This window comes from Botryllus schlosseri, chromosome 4 (genome assembly GCF_051294905.1).
Source record: "Botryllus schlosseri isolate E-star chromosome 4, Bs_hap1, whole genome shotgun sequence".
Taxonomy (NCBI): Eukaryota; Metazoa; Chordata; class Ascidiacea; order Stolidobranchia; family Styelidae; genus Botryllus; species Botryllus schlosseri.
Genome location: NC_137239.1, coordinates 19150074 through 19167462, shown reverse-complemented (window position 1 = coordinate 19167462; position 17389 = coordinate 19150074). Strand labels below are relative to the sequence as shown.

Here is a 17389-nt window from a genome sequence, read left to right as displayed (position 1 = left end):
GCTATATGTTCATTAAAAAATTGTTTGCCAATTTTGGTGCCATATTTGTAGCGATCACACCCAAATGTGTCGCCGGAAGCGTTACGCGTTATTATTACCTTCGCCACCACTCATATTTGCGGAAATGGATTTTCGGCACTCGTTCATATCAGATCGAAGGAGCGGGTATTCAAGACACCATCACGTATTTAAGGCAAACAGATGCGGAGTTCGCTTTAAAATAATTTAAGTCAACCCAATTTCTACACGAATAGACGAATACACGATCTTATTTTCGGTAAAAGTCATTTTGCTGCTGTTTATCACTAAGCCGACAGTTATCAGGTAGGTGACGGTCTGAAAAGGGTCCGCGAACACGAAAAGGTTGAGATCCACTGCTCTAATTATAATTCTCATCTAATTTCGGGTATTCCTAAAAAGCTACAGGATAAACGTATAGTGCGTAACGAGCTAAGCTTGCTGTACAAACAGTGGTGGCCCTAGGATTGGGGGGGCCCTGGGCGAAACTACCAGGGGGGCCCCCATATATCTATAAATGCAACTTTTCTTTCTTTCTCCATACAACTTTTATGCACTGCATGTCTACAGATTCCGTGATACTATATAGAATGTTTATGCTGTATGCAACTATTGACTAGCAAATCAATCACAATGTACACAGGCAACTGTGTCATTCAAGTTCAAAATGTTATTTTCATGCGTGAAAATAATCACGAATACAGTGGCAATGGGAACTAAAAGGGAAAAATTTCATACTTTTTCAAGGAAACGATGGCAGGATTCCAATGACTCGAGGCGTGATACTTTGGCGACTCGACTTGGCACAGATCAAAATATAATTAACTAGAATTGATATTTGACTCGGTTACAACCCGGAATGAAGACCAAGAGCTAATCGATCGCTAAGGTGACCAAACAATGAAGTTTATAGAACACATACATAGAATTGAAACTTCCAATGAATGAAGAAACTACTATGACTGAACAATTGAATTGTTGCAATTAGTTCTTCAAAAAAGTAGAAATCAAAATGATGATAGCAAATATGACACGAAAAGTACAAAAGAACAACTAAATGGAAACCATCATACGGGTACAAAATGATATTGGCTTGGTGTAAACTTACTGAAGCAGTCGAGACATTATGATTCATGAATACTCAAAACAACAACAAACAACAATGACTTCCCTCCTTTGACAAGATGAGACAACCAAGAGGAGTTCATGGTCATCAATAATTATTACCAGATCACTCAACAAGGAATAACTCATGGACTATACTTGTACAGTGAAAGAAAAATGATTTATTCCTAACAGCTAACACAGCAAAAGTACTTACAGAAAAGAACAAATACCGGTATATTACAAATCACCACTTGTCCCAGTAGTTACCTATAACCAAGACAGCTGCATGTTTGTGGTAAATTTTACAATGAATGCTTGCAATGGTACCGGTCATAAAACAGCTTAGCCAGACAACCTTGTCTAAACGCCTAAAGATGGAATACAAGAAGCTCTTGAACCTGACAATAAAATGAGGTAAGGGGTCAGAACTAGGCTCATAATAATTTTCAAAATCAAGTCATACACAGCGTCAAATTCAAATATTGTTGGTGCAACACTGTCCACACGAAGATTTCGAACGCTAGTTTTAAGAGGAACTGAACATTATCCAAATCACCTACTTCTGACTACAATATACATTGCTGTCACAACTTAAAAATTATATATTCAATAAAAACTCATTTTTCAGCATTCTTATAATAGCTTCCATATGATGACTAGTGATGAAAATTTTCAAGTTGACAGAAATGAGAGGGATACTTCAATGATTTCTATTAGCAAGGATTTTAAACTTGAATGCCGTACACAAAAAAGCTAAATTGCAATTTGAATGATATGTTATATCAGCTTCTACAAGATAGCTCATGTAGGCTACAGACCTACCAACAATTCTATCAATTTTACAGTTGAATAAGCCGGAAAAGCTTGTTTTTTATCATGCGATGGCTTGAAAAGCTGGATATTGAATTTAAAAACTTGAAATTGTGATGTAGGCTACTCGGATATATTTCAAAATCACTTTATCCAAATTTCTGCCAAATCTGAAATAAACCATTAATTTGTTTTAGGGCTACTGTCATGGTCATGAAGTTGGCCCATTACTGAAAATGAATGAGATGCACAGGTCATTGAAAATATATTCTTCCTGTATACACTGTAGTAGTTTCTTGTCAATGTTATTGTAATTTTAAAGCACTGAGAAAAAGGTGTTAAATATTATTCAAAAATATCATGGAAGTGATAATCATTCACGACAAAATTTTTCGTTAGCGGAAGCGATCGCGTCTCTCACACAAATCACCAATTTGATGATCGACAACCGCTTACGGTACCATATTTTACATGGGTACATATATTTTCACGGTAATTCGAAAAATGGTAACTATAAATTGCATAATTGTAGCAGGGGCCCCCCTCATAAAATACAAGTAAGCTCTTATAACGCGTGCAGAAATTTAATTATCGACAACTGTTTACAGTACCATATTCTACACGGGTAGGCCTGCATGTATTTTCAGTTATTCGCAAAATGATAACGAAAAATTGCGTAAATGTAGGCCCCCCCCCCTCATAAATCGAAGTAATCTCGTACAACGCGTGCAGGATTTAATGATCAACAACTGTTTACGGTACCATATTCTACATGTGTACATATATTTTCACGGTCATTCGCAAAATGATAACCAAAAATTGTGTAAATGTAGGAGGGCCCCACCTCATGAAATCTAAGTAAGCTCGTACAACGCGTGCAGGATTTAATGATCGATTTAGTGATCAATAACTGTTTACGGTGCCATATTCTACATGGGTACATATATTTTCACAGTTATTCGCAAAATGATAACCAAAATTATGTAAATGCAGGAGGGGCCCCCCTCATAAATAGAAGTAAGCTCGCACGCACAACGCGTGCAGAAATATAATGATCGACAACTGTTTACAGTACCATATTCAACATGGGTTGGCCTGCATGTAATTTCAGGTATTTGCAAAATGATAACCAAAAATCGCATAAATGTAGGAGGGCCTTCCCTCATAAAATAAAAGTAAGCTCTTTTAACGCGCGCAGAGATTTGATGATCGTCAACTGTTTACGGGACCATATTCTACATGGGTGCATGGATTTTCGCGGTTATTCGAAAAATTATAGCGGTAACGAAAAAAATGAGAATTATGATTGACCCGACCTCTTTTTACGGTACTGTACCATATTCTTTATGGATACAAGGATTTACAAGGTTACTTAGAAAATGGTAATAGTTAGAAAAAATCGCATAAACGAGAGTAATTGTTGGTAAAAAGCGCGTAAACCGGAGAAATCGTTGGAAAAAAGCGCGTAAACCGAGGACGGGGGGCCCCTCGAAAGCGCGTAAATCAACCCGGGGGGGCCCTGGGCGACCGCCCACCTCGCCCACCCCAAAAGCCACCACTGTGTACAAATATCTGCCATACAATGCTTATGAAAATGAAGTATGATTTGATACAAATTGAACTTAATTCAATTTACAAGTTGTAAAGTTGTACATTTTATACGGGTTGAAACCGGAAGTTCGTGACCTTGCTTCTGATTGGTCAGAATTTTGTTGTTCTTGGTTACGACTGACAGCGTCGTCGTCAAGGGTATGCTGGCTGCGCTAGTCCGTTCTCCATCTCTGCTCGGGCATCTATTCAATCTATTGGCAATTTGGAAATTAAAATGAGTTTGCACACTAGAATATTTCATATCAGACAGCCATTATGTATATTTCAGTTATGAAGTTTTAGCAGTTATGAAGTGAAACTGTCACACGATTTCTCTAATAAAAACCTACAAATAAGCTCATCAACAATTTCGCAAATTTTAAGGTTTCGCGGATCCCCTGAAAATGCTTCGTATACACACGGATGAGAATCACTGCTCTAAAGCTACCCTCATTACGCCATTGGGCCATTTTCGAGCCAGTCTTTCGATTGTGGATTAGAAATCACGCGCAGATAATAATTCACACCGGCTCGTGCGAGACAAAATTTATGTTAGATCTACAATTAACGGTGCCCGTCTTCCAACAGGCCTTTTCAAATGCGTCGCAAAGGAGAAAGTTAGGGAACCCCTGTACTTGATATCCTATTAGGTATATTTGAATTATTCCATTGTAAAAAAAAACGCACAATTTTCATCCCCACCACGTTTGTGATCCTCACTGCAATTGTCCATGCACACAAGTGCGTGCCAACCCACCGGTTGAAAAGCTCTGATCGTATCTGATTAGATGAGCTACTGCCATTTTACGTGTAAATATATTCATAGCGAGTCTTCCAATTTGTGGTTTCCAATCGTTGACTGCATTCATGTTGGCCCAACAGTCCGGTGTTGGTTATCTAGATCAAAAATATATCAAATTTGGATGGTGCGAAAAGTCGTGTTCGGTACGCGAACCTTAACTTTCGCAAACGAACCTTGAAATGTGCAACAATGTGAAAAGTTGTGTGACATTGAAGAATTTTACAGTATTCTGAACATCTGCGATCAAAACCCGTTGAATTGCAACTTCCTATCATGTAATCCCATGACGGTAGCAAAAAAGGAAATTCCATACGAATCTACGGTAAAATGTTCGTAGCCAAAAATATGACAATTCGGATAACTTTTGCATGACATATCACACTACTCATGTAGTATTACATTAGAATGATTTGCTTCCATCACCAATGCGCATACTTAGTCCTAAAACTGGCTAGAACAGCATATTTCTACACCGGTGGTCCGCGAAACCTCCAAAGTTGCCAAGTCGTTGATAACTAATTTGTATTTTTTTTCAATTTGAGAAAGTGCGAGGAAGACTCGCTTCATAACTGCTACAGCTTCAGGACTCAAATAAACGGAATGGCCGCCAGCGACGAAATATTCTACTCTGCAAACTCAGTTTAATTGCCAAATTAACAATAGCCTACTGATACAAACATATTGCCGAATAGAGACGTTTTTGGTCAGGGATTTGGAAAAAAATTGTTTGCAAAAATCCATTTTCTCCTGTGATATACATAACCGCTATTCCAGAATAACTTCAAGATGAGCTGTGAGATAGAAATGACGAGGCTGGGCGTTATCATGTTCCTGAAAGATATGATTCTCAATTTTGATGCTATATATGACGGTTCAAAGAGGTCCACGAAAACAAAAAGGTTGAGAACCACTGGGCTAGAAAGAGCCTATATTCACGCGCAGTTGCAGAGTTAACTATGCCCTATCAATCCCCACATTATATTTGTGTCGATTGGTGCTTAGCTTTTGCTGAGCTCAAAATATTTTCTGAGCATATCTCTAAACTATCTTTGGATCAATCTCTTATTCAGCAACTAGGCAATATAAGAGAATATGGATATGAATGCTGGCATCAAAGCTTGTAAATGTGATATATGTGGGAAAGCATTTTCACTGAAGAGCAGTCTCAAGCTCCATATGGATATGCATGCTGGCTTCAAAAATCATAAATGTGATATTTGTGGGAAAGGATTTACTCATAAGAGTTATCTCAATTTTCATATGAACATGCATGCTGGCATCACAAATCATAAATGTGATGTATGTGGTAAAGCATTTACACTGAAGAGCAGTCTCAAGCTCCATATGGACATGCATGTTAGCATCAAAAATCATAAATGTGATATTTGTGGGATTGCATTTTCACAGAAGGGAAATCTACAGCGTCATATGGATATGCATGCTGGCATCAAAGCTCATAAATGCGATATATGTGGGAAAGCATATAGTCGGAAGATTGATCTCAAACGTCATATGGATATGCATGCTGGCATCAAAGCTCAAGCTCATAAATGTGATATATGTGGGGAAGCATTTAGTCAGAAGATTGATCTCAAACGTCATATGGATATGCATGCTGGTATCAAAGCTCATATATGTGATATATGTGGGAAAGCATTTAGGCAGAAGATTGATCGCAAGCGTCATATGGATATGCATGCTGGCGTCAAAAATCATAAATGTGATATATGTGGAAAAGGATTAACTCAGAAAATAAATCTCAAGTTTCATATGGACATGCATGCTGGCGTCAAAAATCATAAATGTGACGTATGTGGAAAAGGATTTATTCAGAAAATAAGTCTCAAGTTTCATATGGACATGCATGCTGGCGTCAAAAATCATAAATGTGACGTATGTGGAAAAGGATTTACTCAGAACAGTGCATTCAAGGTTCATATGGCTAGGCATCCTTTTGTCAACCATGAATGAGATATATGTGGAAAAGTATTCAGTCGTAAGGGCCACCTCAAGCGGCACATGGATATACATACTGACATCAAAATCATGAATATGATATAAATTTGAGGTCTATCAAAATGCTACTACAGTTTGCAGCAATATTATGTTTTGTCAACACGGTCTGCAATGTCGTCATCTTTGTATAAAACATGTTCGAAGAAAATAAATCTTGAGGACTCGTGCTGTGTCATGTGCTCTACTGCACTGAGCTACATATGCTATGCGAGGCTATACACACTGTGTAAAGTGAGAGTGCAGAACATGAAAAAACTAAGAGAAGCCTGTATTTATGTCATAGAAACCATCTTAATGTCAAAGGGTTGTATTGCTTGCTCAATGCGACGCTGTGTAGAGTCATGCAGTATCAGGGGTCCGTGAGCTTAAAGTTTCCTCAAGGAGTATGTAAATAGAAAAAGTTTAAAACATTGAATGGCCCATAGCGCGCATAACAATCAGTTATGCATTATACTGCGAAAGAAAACATTAAATGACATTTTTGTGATAAATCGTAATACGTAGGACCGTGGGGAGTGCACCTTTTCTATTTCATGCATGCCCGAAAACGTTGCATGTTAAAATCACAAATTCATCTCTTTTGATTTGTGCGGCTTGGGTCGTACGATTTTTGAACAATGCTCAACTTTGGCGCGCGCTCTAAAAAGTGTTGGAACAATTGGTGTACAGCAGGGGTGTCCAACCTTTTTGGCCAAAGCGCCACACGCAGTTTACGGATGATTGTGCAGGCGACTTAAGTGTTGATGACCTTTCTCAGTCGTTGGTTAGCTTTTAGGAATCGATTGATATAACTGCCGTGGACTGGGCGCAGGTGACGACATTCGTTTAGTCATCAGTATCAAGAATTTCGCAGTCAAGCTGATCAAAATATTTGACTTTCGTTGATCCTCATGTGTGAACGGAACCACGCCAACGCGCTACCTAAATTATATTCATCGATACTGATACAATACTGATCACTCCGTATCCACTGTGCGCCAAGCGCGACGAAAATTCTGGGCTTTACCTAACTTTTATGATAATTAAATGTTGATACTCGGTGAAAACAGCCCCGAAATTCCTCAGGCTATCTTCCTGATTGGAAGATTGAACTAGTTCTACTTGACAAAGTGAAAATAACGAAAAGTAAGTACGTAGATCACAAAATATTACGAAGTAGAAGCAGCGTAAATCAGATCTACTTGAGTAAGTACCGCAAGTAGAGGAAAACTACTTGAGTACTTCGAAAAAGTAGAAGTACTTCAGTACTGACCACCTCTGTAATAGTAGCCTATACTCATATTGAAATGAGCCCGAATATTTTCGGCTGAAACTCGGCAGCAACTAGTAGAGAATTGGAAAGAACATTGGGTTTATTGATATCGATTGCTTATATAGGATGCTCTAGATGTACTAGAACTCTTCATAGGTCCAGATTTTGCTAAAATAAAAGTTTTTTTCATATAAAAATTTGTCAGTTTGAAGTAAATTTTTTTTCAGGCCTACTTGGTAAGGACAGACAGTTCCAACCAGAAACGAAGATAAGTAGTACAATTCTAACGTTATGTACGAAATCACATAATTTACATACATGAGGTCAAAATTTTGTCAAAATTAAGTTTTTTAAAGTCATAAAATGTCAAAATGTTTATATTTTAGGTGAAAAAAAATCACCCTACTCATCAGTCGTCACTACTTGGGGTTACCCTACGTACTCCCTTTTGAAAAAATGTCCTCCTTTTCAGCCTAAAATGCCCAAAAAGACCACGAAGGACGTTAAATTTTGGCCTAACATATAGATGACGGACTACGCGGGAGTCAAATCCGGAATTTGACTTGTTTTTGTCAGCCCGATGAAATCAGCTATGTAAATATGGTGTTCTATTCTGCTTCAGTAACTTTTGGAGCCTGTGAAAAGCGTCCTCCTTTCCCAATTTCAAAATAAGGTGACCCTATCACTCCCCTACCATAATCATTGTGCCAAGCCATACTAGTGAGGTAGTGACTGTGCATTTTTCTACCAATACATAGACAATTCGTTTCGTATATATCATAACTTTTTAATATAAAAATAAGCTTTGGCGTTATGCGTCACAGCGACAATCTACGAGATACAGACATCAATTTTGACTAAATGTGATTCACTGTGACGAGAAAAGTCTCTTCGTTCTTGCTCTCGTGGTCGTCGATGAAGACGTGGACCGGATGCGTGCCGGGCGCCTTAATCAGGCCGCGAACCGCAAGCTGATAGTGTGCGTCTCCCCTGGTTTCAGCTGCAACACAGGAACATGTAAAACGACATTTGAGCAAAGGTAGTCAGAGAGTATTACCTTTTCAATTTTTATACAATACTTTATATTAATATTTGAGCAGAAGTGTCGGAAAAATACTTCTACTTCACATTTTTGTACTTCAAATTGTTTTAGGTACTCCAGCGGGTATTGCCTTCTTGAACTACTTACTCGAATGGTTACTTCCAGATTTTAGAAAAACTACTAACTTTGGATTTTTAAAGTAGTATTGGCATATGGTCGTATCGCCAAGCGGAGTAAATCATAAATCACATTCATATTCAGTGAAACATCTGATTTTGAATTAATTAATACAATGCTGATACGTCGTGTTCACAACAATAATAGTTATTGCATTTTTAATGCTAACTTCCGAAGTGCTGTTTATCACAATTCAAACTCATAGGTAGTGAGACATTAGTTTTTTTACTAATACAATATTGATGATATCGCTCTCACAATGATAATAGTACGGACATTGCTAATGCTAAATTCTCCAAGTGTCGTGTATCACGATTCAGTTACATTCAGTGAAACATTCATTCATTTTCGAGTTCATTACTAGAATATTCATGCATCGCTTTCATAGTAATAATAATAATAGTTATCATCACCTTTCCAATGCAAAATTTCAACAAGTGCCGAATTCACCGGCGCTGCACTCTCCTCGAACTGCAGCTCCTTAAATGTTAACAGATCCGGCTGGCTGGTCAGCAGTTGGAATGTCTTGCTGGTGGGATACGGGTTGGTGTACGTTATTTTCTTCACGCATTCTCGCCCGCCCGCCGAAGGTACCGTGATTTCAAAATTCTTTCAAACAGGAAAATACGAACGAAGGTTCACAGCGCGAGTCGCAAATGTAATAATAAAACGCTATGATTTTACATAAATATGCATATAGAACCGAGTGACACGTAGTATTGTCATTCATTAGTGGGAGCTATAACTTAAACTATAAGCTCGATCTCCGTTTTACACATTTTATTAAATGGCGACCAAAAAAAGTACGCATTTCAAGTTTGGAACAGAATTTTCACACTGTATTTTTGGCCTCCCGTTACTCACCGATAAAAATCGGACACCTCCCACTATTAATTTTATCAAATGACAGTCACAAATAGGCAGTTTATAAATTTCTAATCTGGATCGGTATTCTTACACCCTTTTCTGTCCCCCTGCTCCATCCTTATTCATCAACGTTTTAATGAATGGGCCTAAAAATAGGTTTATACTCCAATTTGGAGTACAATTTTTTTGTATATGTTTCAAATTTGGAGTGGAATTGTTACTCTTTTTTTATGTTACGATGCTCGTTATTGATATGTCTCTATTGTCTAAAACTTATTATCGGCCGTCAGGCAATAAAGTGACCGCAGAAACATAGGCAAACATTTCTCATATAATCGAAATTTTCACACTTGTTTTCACGCCCCAATCGGTGCCAATTCGCAGCAGATATATTCCCTTACCTTCGACACAATAGGTAGTTTGGTGTTGACCACGACCAGCCACGATCTCACAAGCTGACGGTATTCGACATCGACGACGCTGGCGTACATGAATCTCGTGCCGGGAGCACCTATCGGACGTACTCCTACTGTCAGTTCCGTAACGGTGTTCGCGGCGAGGAGAAATGAGTCTTCGGGAAACACCTAAAACGCAGATTGGGACAGGTGTTTTATCAATTGCGTTCGCTATCCTACCTCCATTTGCATGGGATGTGACGAGTAGCACTTGACTTTCCGCGTGCTCTGAGTGCCTTTTAGCACAAGCGCTAGCCTCGTAGTCCGCCCGAGCGTCGAATTGATGTAGACTTTTTGCGGAGAGTGAACGTAGAACTGCCAGATCTGGATTGGGGTTGCAACTAGCGAATCGCTGAAAAGACAAATGCAATTTTTCGAATGAATAATTTCCGATAGTCAGAGCCGGGAAAATTCGGATAGCAAAGTGCAAAGTGTCGCTCTTCAAGACACACCGAATATGTCCTAAATCAGTGATTTGTAACCTTACAAAACTGGTGAACCCTTACACTCATCTGCAAGCCCAAAATTTCCATGGAGTCACACACACATCTACATTCCACATCTAATACAAAACCACACAATACTGCTACACAGAATCAACTGTGTATCACCAACAGCGTTAAAAGTACGAAACTATCATCATCATCACAATCAGAGAAAACGACTACAATGAATATTTACTGCAAATCAAGCGCGACTTCTGCCATGCCCTTTCAGAGACCTGCTCGCAAATGCTAGGCCACAACTTGGAAAGTGCTTCTCCACTTCCACAGCGTAAAAATGACCGAATACGGTGTGTGTCTTGACCTTTACCGTGCCCCTGAGACTGGCTCGGCAAACCTCACGGACCCCGGTTAAGAATCACTGCCCTGCAGCCAGTTGGTCTATTCTTTTTATCCGACCCAGACACACAATGTATGGTGCCAACAAAATCACTCGGGTAATGGTGCCCATGGTGTGAACCAACAGATCAATCAGCACGATACAAATGTAACACCACGATACACATTGCCGTGCGCATCGAAGTGGACATTCAAAGTTACGCAGCCACTTCCATCCACTTACAGGTAGCCGCAAGTCGCGAGTCAGTCACACGAACAAAAACACTGCGCATGAAAAGTTTATAACCTGTAGGCCTACAATGCTAAGTAAAACCGACGAATGGTGATTGTCCACAGGGAGCCTTCATAAACACCTCTTGCGGGTCGTCTGCTCCAGAAGACCGAGCTTGACAAATAATCTCGGGATAGCTACAGACGACATGAAATCGCGAGGAGACTGCCGAAAACGACACAGCCATTGAATTCGTGCAAGTACATACGAGAGAGAGAGAGAGAGAGAGAGAGAGAGAGTATTTATTTGTCTACCTTGGAAGTCAATGGTAGCCGATGTAACAAAATTGCAATTGGGTGAAATATGATATACAGTTAAGCAAAGTATAGACGTGAAGGCTCAATGTAATACGGTCATCAAAGCTTTGCGTTAACTGGCTTAACTTTGGATTAACTAACGAAAGTACAAATGTAGACAGCAAACGCAGTACCAGTGAAAATAATTAGATTTTAAATGAATAAAATATAACATTTGGACATTTCAAATACAATTTGGCTACTGTCTGAGAGCAGAATTGAGACATTGTTTTAAAGTCAGAAGAAGGTGAATTACGAAGTTCAGACGGTAAGTTATTCCATATTCTGACACCAATTTGTGTGTTTGAATTTTGCAGAAGACTTGCAGTGTGGTGCTGCACACTGCAGTGCACAGCCAAGGATAAGCTTGCGGAAAAACTTGAAGTTGGTGAGTATCCCAAGGTATGTGAAAGATATCATTATCAATATATTCAGCGAAACATTAATTTTCGAATTCATTAATATAATATTGGTGCATTAGCTCTATGAATATATTATTCAAAATTATTTCTCGATTTCCAATTTGGTTAACCGCATGTACCGATATTCACTCCGGATGAGATTCAGCCAAAAAGTTTAGAGCGGAATATATTTGGCAATATGAGCATTTGTCATGATATTGAAGTGTTCCGTACACTAATAACGTACGAGTCGGAATCATACAGAGTGATGTTGTCGGAAAATAATAAGAAAACCAGGGTAGCTCACCGTTATCAGTACTGAACGGAGGCAATCTGGTGCACTTCTTCAAGAATGTTGCCTCGGGATTGTAGAATCGGAAGGTCTGGTACACGACGTGCGGTAAAGGCTCGACGTTGATTTGTAGGACTGATAACTAGGGCAAGTTTTTGTTGCACTAAAAACCTGAGAAAGTGCATTTATTTTTTTAATTTGATGAATATTTAATGAAGGTTATTGGAACATAGAAGGTTCCCGTCCAAACTAATCGAATAAATTCAGAATTTGCGCCACCGAGAAGCCCGTGTTGCATCATTATTTGGCCACGCAATTCAAGGCCGTACACTGCACAATCAGGGTTGTAATGACTCGAGTCATGACTCGACTCGAGTCACGTTTTTCAGATGACTCGACTTGACTCGAGTCATTTTTTCAAAATACGGAAATGACTCGACTCGACTCGAGTCAATTTGTGTATTGACTCGACTTGGACTCGAGTCATTGCGCATGACTCGAACCAAGTCATATGACTCGAGACTCAGACGGCCAAGAGCGACGTTTCACGTTTCATTGTAATTTCGAGGAATAGTAAAGTAATCTCACTATTGGGATTTCGTCTATTGGTACCGGTACTTGAAAATGCATCCAGAAACTGCTAAATATGACGAAAATTAGTATATTATAAATGCGAACCATTCGATATCACCAAACAGAGTTACAAAAAGTGGATTTAACAAGCCGTTAACTGGAAACTGGGCAGTGAACACAATGACTTTGACTCGACTCGAGTCATAATACCATGACTCGGACTTGATCATCTGCTCGGTGACTTGGACTCGGACTTGACTCGGTGGTGAATTCAAATTGACTCGACTTGACTCGAGTCAAAACTATAAAACTGAGATTGACTTGTGACTCGGATTATTGCGACTTGGTCACAACCCTGGCACAATGCGTAGTATTAATAGCAAATGAAACACTGACAAGTGGCATAGAGGGAATACGAGTGTATGAGCAGACAAGAATTAGTAGCCTACAGATGATAGCAAACGAGAAAGCGCGCATCTAATCAGTAATTCCTCATCTTGCGTAGGGGAGATGTGGTACCGATGGATCACTGGGACCGAAAATACTTCGAAAATTCTCTATGATAATTCCATGATTACACTCCGTGAACTTGTCTACAATTGCATGCTGGCAAAATCTTTCCTCACATACAAAAAAATTCGACGTGCGCGAGCAATGGGGTCTCTCACAGATGATTTTTGTTTTAGGGGGTGTAAACTAAATTTAGATCGACATATACATTTTTCATTGTAACCTTCAACACGAACAAACCAGCAATCATTTTTATTGTGAAGTGTAGGGCTTGTATCAGGCTATATAATGGCACCTATTATTTTATCAGTACTTTCCTTGAGTGGACTTTTTTTTCGATTCATGTATAAAATTCGTAGGGCGGGGACCGATGATACAATAGCCAAATCAAGCAAAATAATCAAGCATACTAATCATGAAACAAATGAAACATGTCTACGTTCAGAAAATCTTTATGTAATAATTGCATATGATGTTTTATCGCTATAACGAGGTATTTGGAAGTCACACTGTCGATTTTCGAACGATATGTATATACCCTCAAATTTATAAGCCCGAGCCTAAATCGAAACGTGATTTTATGACAACATTTGAGTTAATATTTATTCTATTTTTTGACAGTTGCGACCAAACATTCTTCTTTGGCTTGCTGTAGCTTAGATTATAATACTGAGCAAGAAAAGTAGTCACATTGAGTTTTTTAGGGTATATGTGTCATAGGTCCCCGGGTCGTGTGTCATTGGACCCACCGGGTGGGGACCGATGACACGTTCGAGCAACAAATTTTGAACGCCCATAAATATTTCTTGAAAAGACGGATATTCATGTATATGTGCGCGATAGGTAGAGCTTGTATCAAAGTGCTGAGCCAGCAAAAGATCTGCTGTTTTCGGCTGAACATTTCAGGGCCAGCGATCATTTTCCGATTTTTGATCCATCGGTACCACATCTCCCCTACAGCACAATGGGGTTCCAACTTTGAACTTCCAAGTCTGACATCGCGACAATTGTTTGCTCATTATCACGACGTTTGAGCTGCATTTTCCGATAAAAGTTGGCTTGGCAAAGCTTTGTTAAAGTAAGGAATATGCGCACTTTGCGCAGGAATGACTTTCAATTCGCTTGCATACACAAACACACTGTCCTATTTCGCGCTCCAAGTCTCCAATTAAAGAGACTATCACGGAACTAACTCAAGAATTATTTTGTAAACGAATATGGGCGCAAATACAATTTAATTAAGAGAAAGAGAATGTGAATTCGCTCGTCTGGTCGAGAGAGAAGGTGGTGTTTCTCGGCGCAACCGTGTCGAAATCGACGTCGTAAACGAGATTTGCTTCGATTGTCTGTCTAATCATGGATTATAATTTACTGGGGCACTAATTCCGAAGGGTCAGTGATTCAGTGCATCGGTCCGACAGATGGAGAAAATGTAGTGCTCTAAGCGTAGTGAGCCGTGCGCTTTGCCTTTGTCTGCAGTCTCCACCAGTAATCCAGTATGCATAGCATATAATCTGACGAATGTTGAAATTGTTATGCCGACTATAGTTTCATGCATCGTCAATGGATGAGCTGGAGGTGTGTCTGTTCCAGATCGCTAACTCGCCATGCGGCACTTGTAAAAGCAATATAAAAGCGCACGGATATTCATCGGTACGTATAACAGGAAATTGTCTCGGTCTCTCAGCATACTAGTTAGGGTTATCCGGATAGCTTAGTATGTAGTATACGTTTCATTTAGATAGTGTCCGTTGAATTCGAGCGATCCCGGTTGCAGGTAGCGTCTATGACCTCCACGTGTAGTAGTGACGCATGTGTCTGCTTCATTTATTTCTGATGCAACCTGCATATATTTTATGATATATTCCAACATTAATCATTGTGATGGATTGCCTTGAAGAAGATCTTGAAGCAATAATGTACGATTTCGACTCTTGAAAAACAGTCTGTATCTTTTATCGTACTGGTTTGGTACTTCAGTTATAGTGTGTTCGTATTTTCTCATTCACTGTGTGTGGTATACCAAAGTTTGCCATCAGTTGTCGCCAGTAGCTAAGCTCAAAGTGTGCCGCTATTTTAACTTTGCAATGTAGTCGAAAGTTCATATCCAATATTGTCCGAAAATCGGATTGTCAATTTTCTAACATGCGTCTTAATTTTTCTTTTTAATTTTCCTGTTTAAATTAAAAAATTCAATTGGATTTGCGGAGCCCTATACTTGTTAGAATTGAGCCAAATTTGGTGTGCAGCGTTATTTAGGGCAACCTGACGATTTAAGAGGTAACCAGCTTGAATCGGGAAAAAAAGTTATTTTTGAACAGCCCTATTGCACAGTGCACACGGTCATGAAAACGGGTTGCTATTTATTAGTTACTGACAAGTTGACTAAACGATATGAAACCCGTAAGCCAAGGAAAGTGCCAATTCTTGAACTCACATGGATATCACATACACGCAGGCTCGTAGCCGGTGTCGTAACCCGTCCCATTTCAAACTCAAAACCACGTCCTTTTAAGATTCCATTCAATCTCCAATTTTGAGGCGTTCAGCCTATTACCGAGAATCGACTGTGCACGAACATGCATTGCACAGCACATATTGCGCAATGGCACTCGATCTTCCGCTGAGATTGTTTTTCGTTGGTATGCGAAATTGGGTCATTGACATTTCCTGCTGTGCGCTATCATCGAAATATTGATTTATCGCGTTTGCAGCAGGCATGTGCGCTGTAATCTGCAACAGGCCTCGCATGATCTGCTTGCTTTCTTTCCATCAGACTTGGACAAAAAAAACTGATTTTACTCTAACTTGTGAAATGTTTCTATGCTCTAGTTCAGTGGTTCTCAATTGGGGGTCCGCGAAGCCTCAAAATTGTTGATAACCTAATTTGTATTTGTTTCAATTCGGAAAATCAAGAGGCAGTTTCGCTTCATTACTAGTAAAACGCCAAAGCTCTCATCATCAGAATATCCATATGAGATGAAATATCGTAGGCATACTGAGCAGAATAATTTTAACTTCCAAATTGTCGATAGCCTACTGATACAAACATTTCTCTGTTTATGGATGTTTTGTCGGGGATTGTGCAAGTTGAATGAGCAAGGTCAATCACGGTGACTTCGAAATGTTTACAAAAATCCATTTTCTTCTGTGATATACTTGAACATTTTATCTATAATAACTTCAAGATAAGCTGCTAGATAGAAATGACCAGGCTTGACGCTATATGTTCATTAAAACAATTGTTTACCAATTTTGGTGACATATTTGTTGCGATCATACTCAGATGTGTCGTCGGAAGCTTTACGCGTTATTATTACATTAGCCACCACTTATATTTATGGAGATGAATTTTTGGCACTCGTTCATATCAAATCGAAGTAGCGGGTTTTCAAAACACACCACGTATTTCAAGAAATGCAGCTAGAGCATTCCCAATTTCTACATGAATAGTATGATCTTTATTTCAAGAAAAGTCAGTTTATTCCTGTTTATCACTAAGCCTACAGTTATGATTTGCACGAGACAGATGACGATTGCACGATAATTTAGCTAAATTTGAACTACAGCTTCGTAGGGGTCCGTGACGGTCCAAAGTGGTCCGTGAAGACACAAAGGATAAGAAGCACTGGTCTATAAAGAGCCTATATTCCCGCGCAGTTGCAGAGTGCCTATCAATCCTCACATGATATTTGGGTCGATTAGTGCCTAGCTTTTGCTGAACTCAGAATATTTTCTGAGCTTATCTCTAAACCAGTGGTTCCCAACTTGAGTGATATCCCCTCCCCCTATCCCAGGGGGCGATTTTAAGAAACAAGCGGGCGAAAATGCCAAAGGGGCGACCGGGGGAGAAAACTTTAGAACGTCCAGTGGGATATATTTAATTAACACGGTAAAAAAATGCAGGTGAAGACGGCTTACTAAGCATATAACCCGAAAAAGAGGTCAACTCAACGAAAAATAGATGTGGAATCCGGTTTTCCGAGCACCTACCACTGTGCACAAGCGGAAAAGGCACTCTAATCCAGGGGTCGCCAACCTTTTTGCGACCAAGGGCTAGTTTTGGGT

General features: G+C 39.4%; 3 protein-coding genes and 1 long non-coding RNA gene across 6 annotated transcripts in view; 2 read left to right on the top strand and 2 right to left on the bottom strand.

Moving 5' to 3' along the window:
* LOC145437257 (single-strand DNA endonuclease ASTE1-like) overlaps positions 1-17389 on the top strand; it is a 533921-nt gene that overhangs the window by 150990 nt on the left and 365542 nt on the right. The gene's annotated exons all lie outside the window — the stretch shown is intronic.
* LOC145437246 (uncharacterized) overlaps positions 1-17389 on the top strand; it is a 39935-nt gene that overhangs the window by 13632 nt on the left and 8914 nt on the right. Inside the window, exon 2 of the long non-coding RNA XR_013914627.1 lies at positions 5415-7235. This is a non-coding gene — a long non-coding RNA (uncharacterized LOC145437246). The remainder of the gene's footprint in view (positions 1-5414; positions 7236-17389) is intronic.
* On the bottom strand, positions 8362-10522 carry LOC145437244 (nephrocystin-4-like). Its single transcript, XM_080314436.1, has 4 exons — positions 10317-10522; positions 10083-10265; positions 9228-9423; positions 8362-8595 (listed from the first exon to the last, which is right to left on the bottom strand). The coding sequence occupies exons 1-4, from the start codon at positions 10326-10328 to the stop codon at positions 8453-8455; spliced, it is 534 nt and encodes a 177-aa protein (XP_080170562.1). The 5' UTR covers positions 10329-10522; the 3' UTR covers positions 8362-8452.
* On the bottom strand, positions 11265-16043 carry LOC145437245 (nephrocystin-4-like). Its single transcript, XM_080314437.1, has 3 exons — positions 15759-16043; positions 12254-12380; positions 11265-11414 (listed from the first exon to the last, which is right to left on the bottom strand). The coding sequence occupies exons 1-3, from the start codon at positions 15807-15809 to the stop codon at positions 11281-11283; spliced, it is 312 nt and encodes a 103-aa protein (XP_080170563.1). The 5' UTR covers positions 15810-16043; the 3' UTR covers positions 11265-11280.

Coding starts and splice junctions, on each gene's coding strand:
- LOC145437245 (XM_080314437.1), bottom strand. CDS start 15,809: ATGGGACGGGTTACGACACCGGCTACGAGCCTGCGTGTATGTGATATC. Junction 12,381..15,758: donor TGCGTGTATGTGATATCCAT/GTGAGTTCAAGA, acceptor AACTTGCCCTAG/TTATCAGTCCTACAAATCAA. Junction 11,415..12,253: donor TCCGTTCAGTACTGATAACG/GTGAGCTACCCT, acceptor CGTTTTCGGCAG/TCTCCTCGCGATTTCATGTC.
- LOC145437244 (XM_080314436.1), bottom strand. Junction 9,424..10,082: donor AACTACCTATTGTGTCGAAG/GTAAGGGAATAT, acceptor CCTGTTTGAAAG/AATTTTGAAATCACGGTACC. Junction 8,596..9,227: donor TGAAATTTTGCATTGGAAAG/GTGATGATAACT, acceptor CCTGTGTTGCAG/CTGAAACCAGGGGAGACGCA.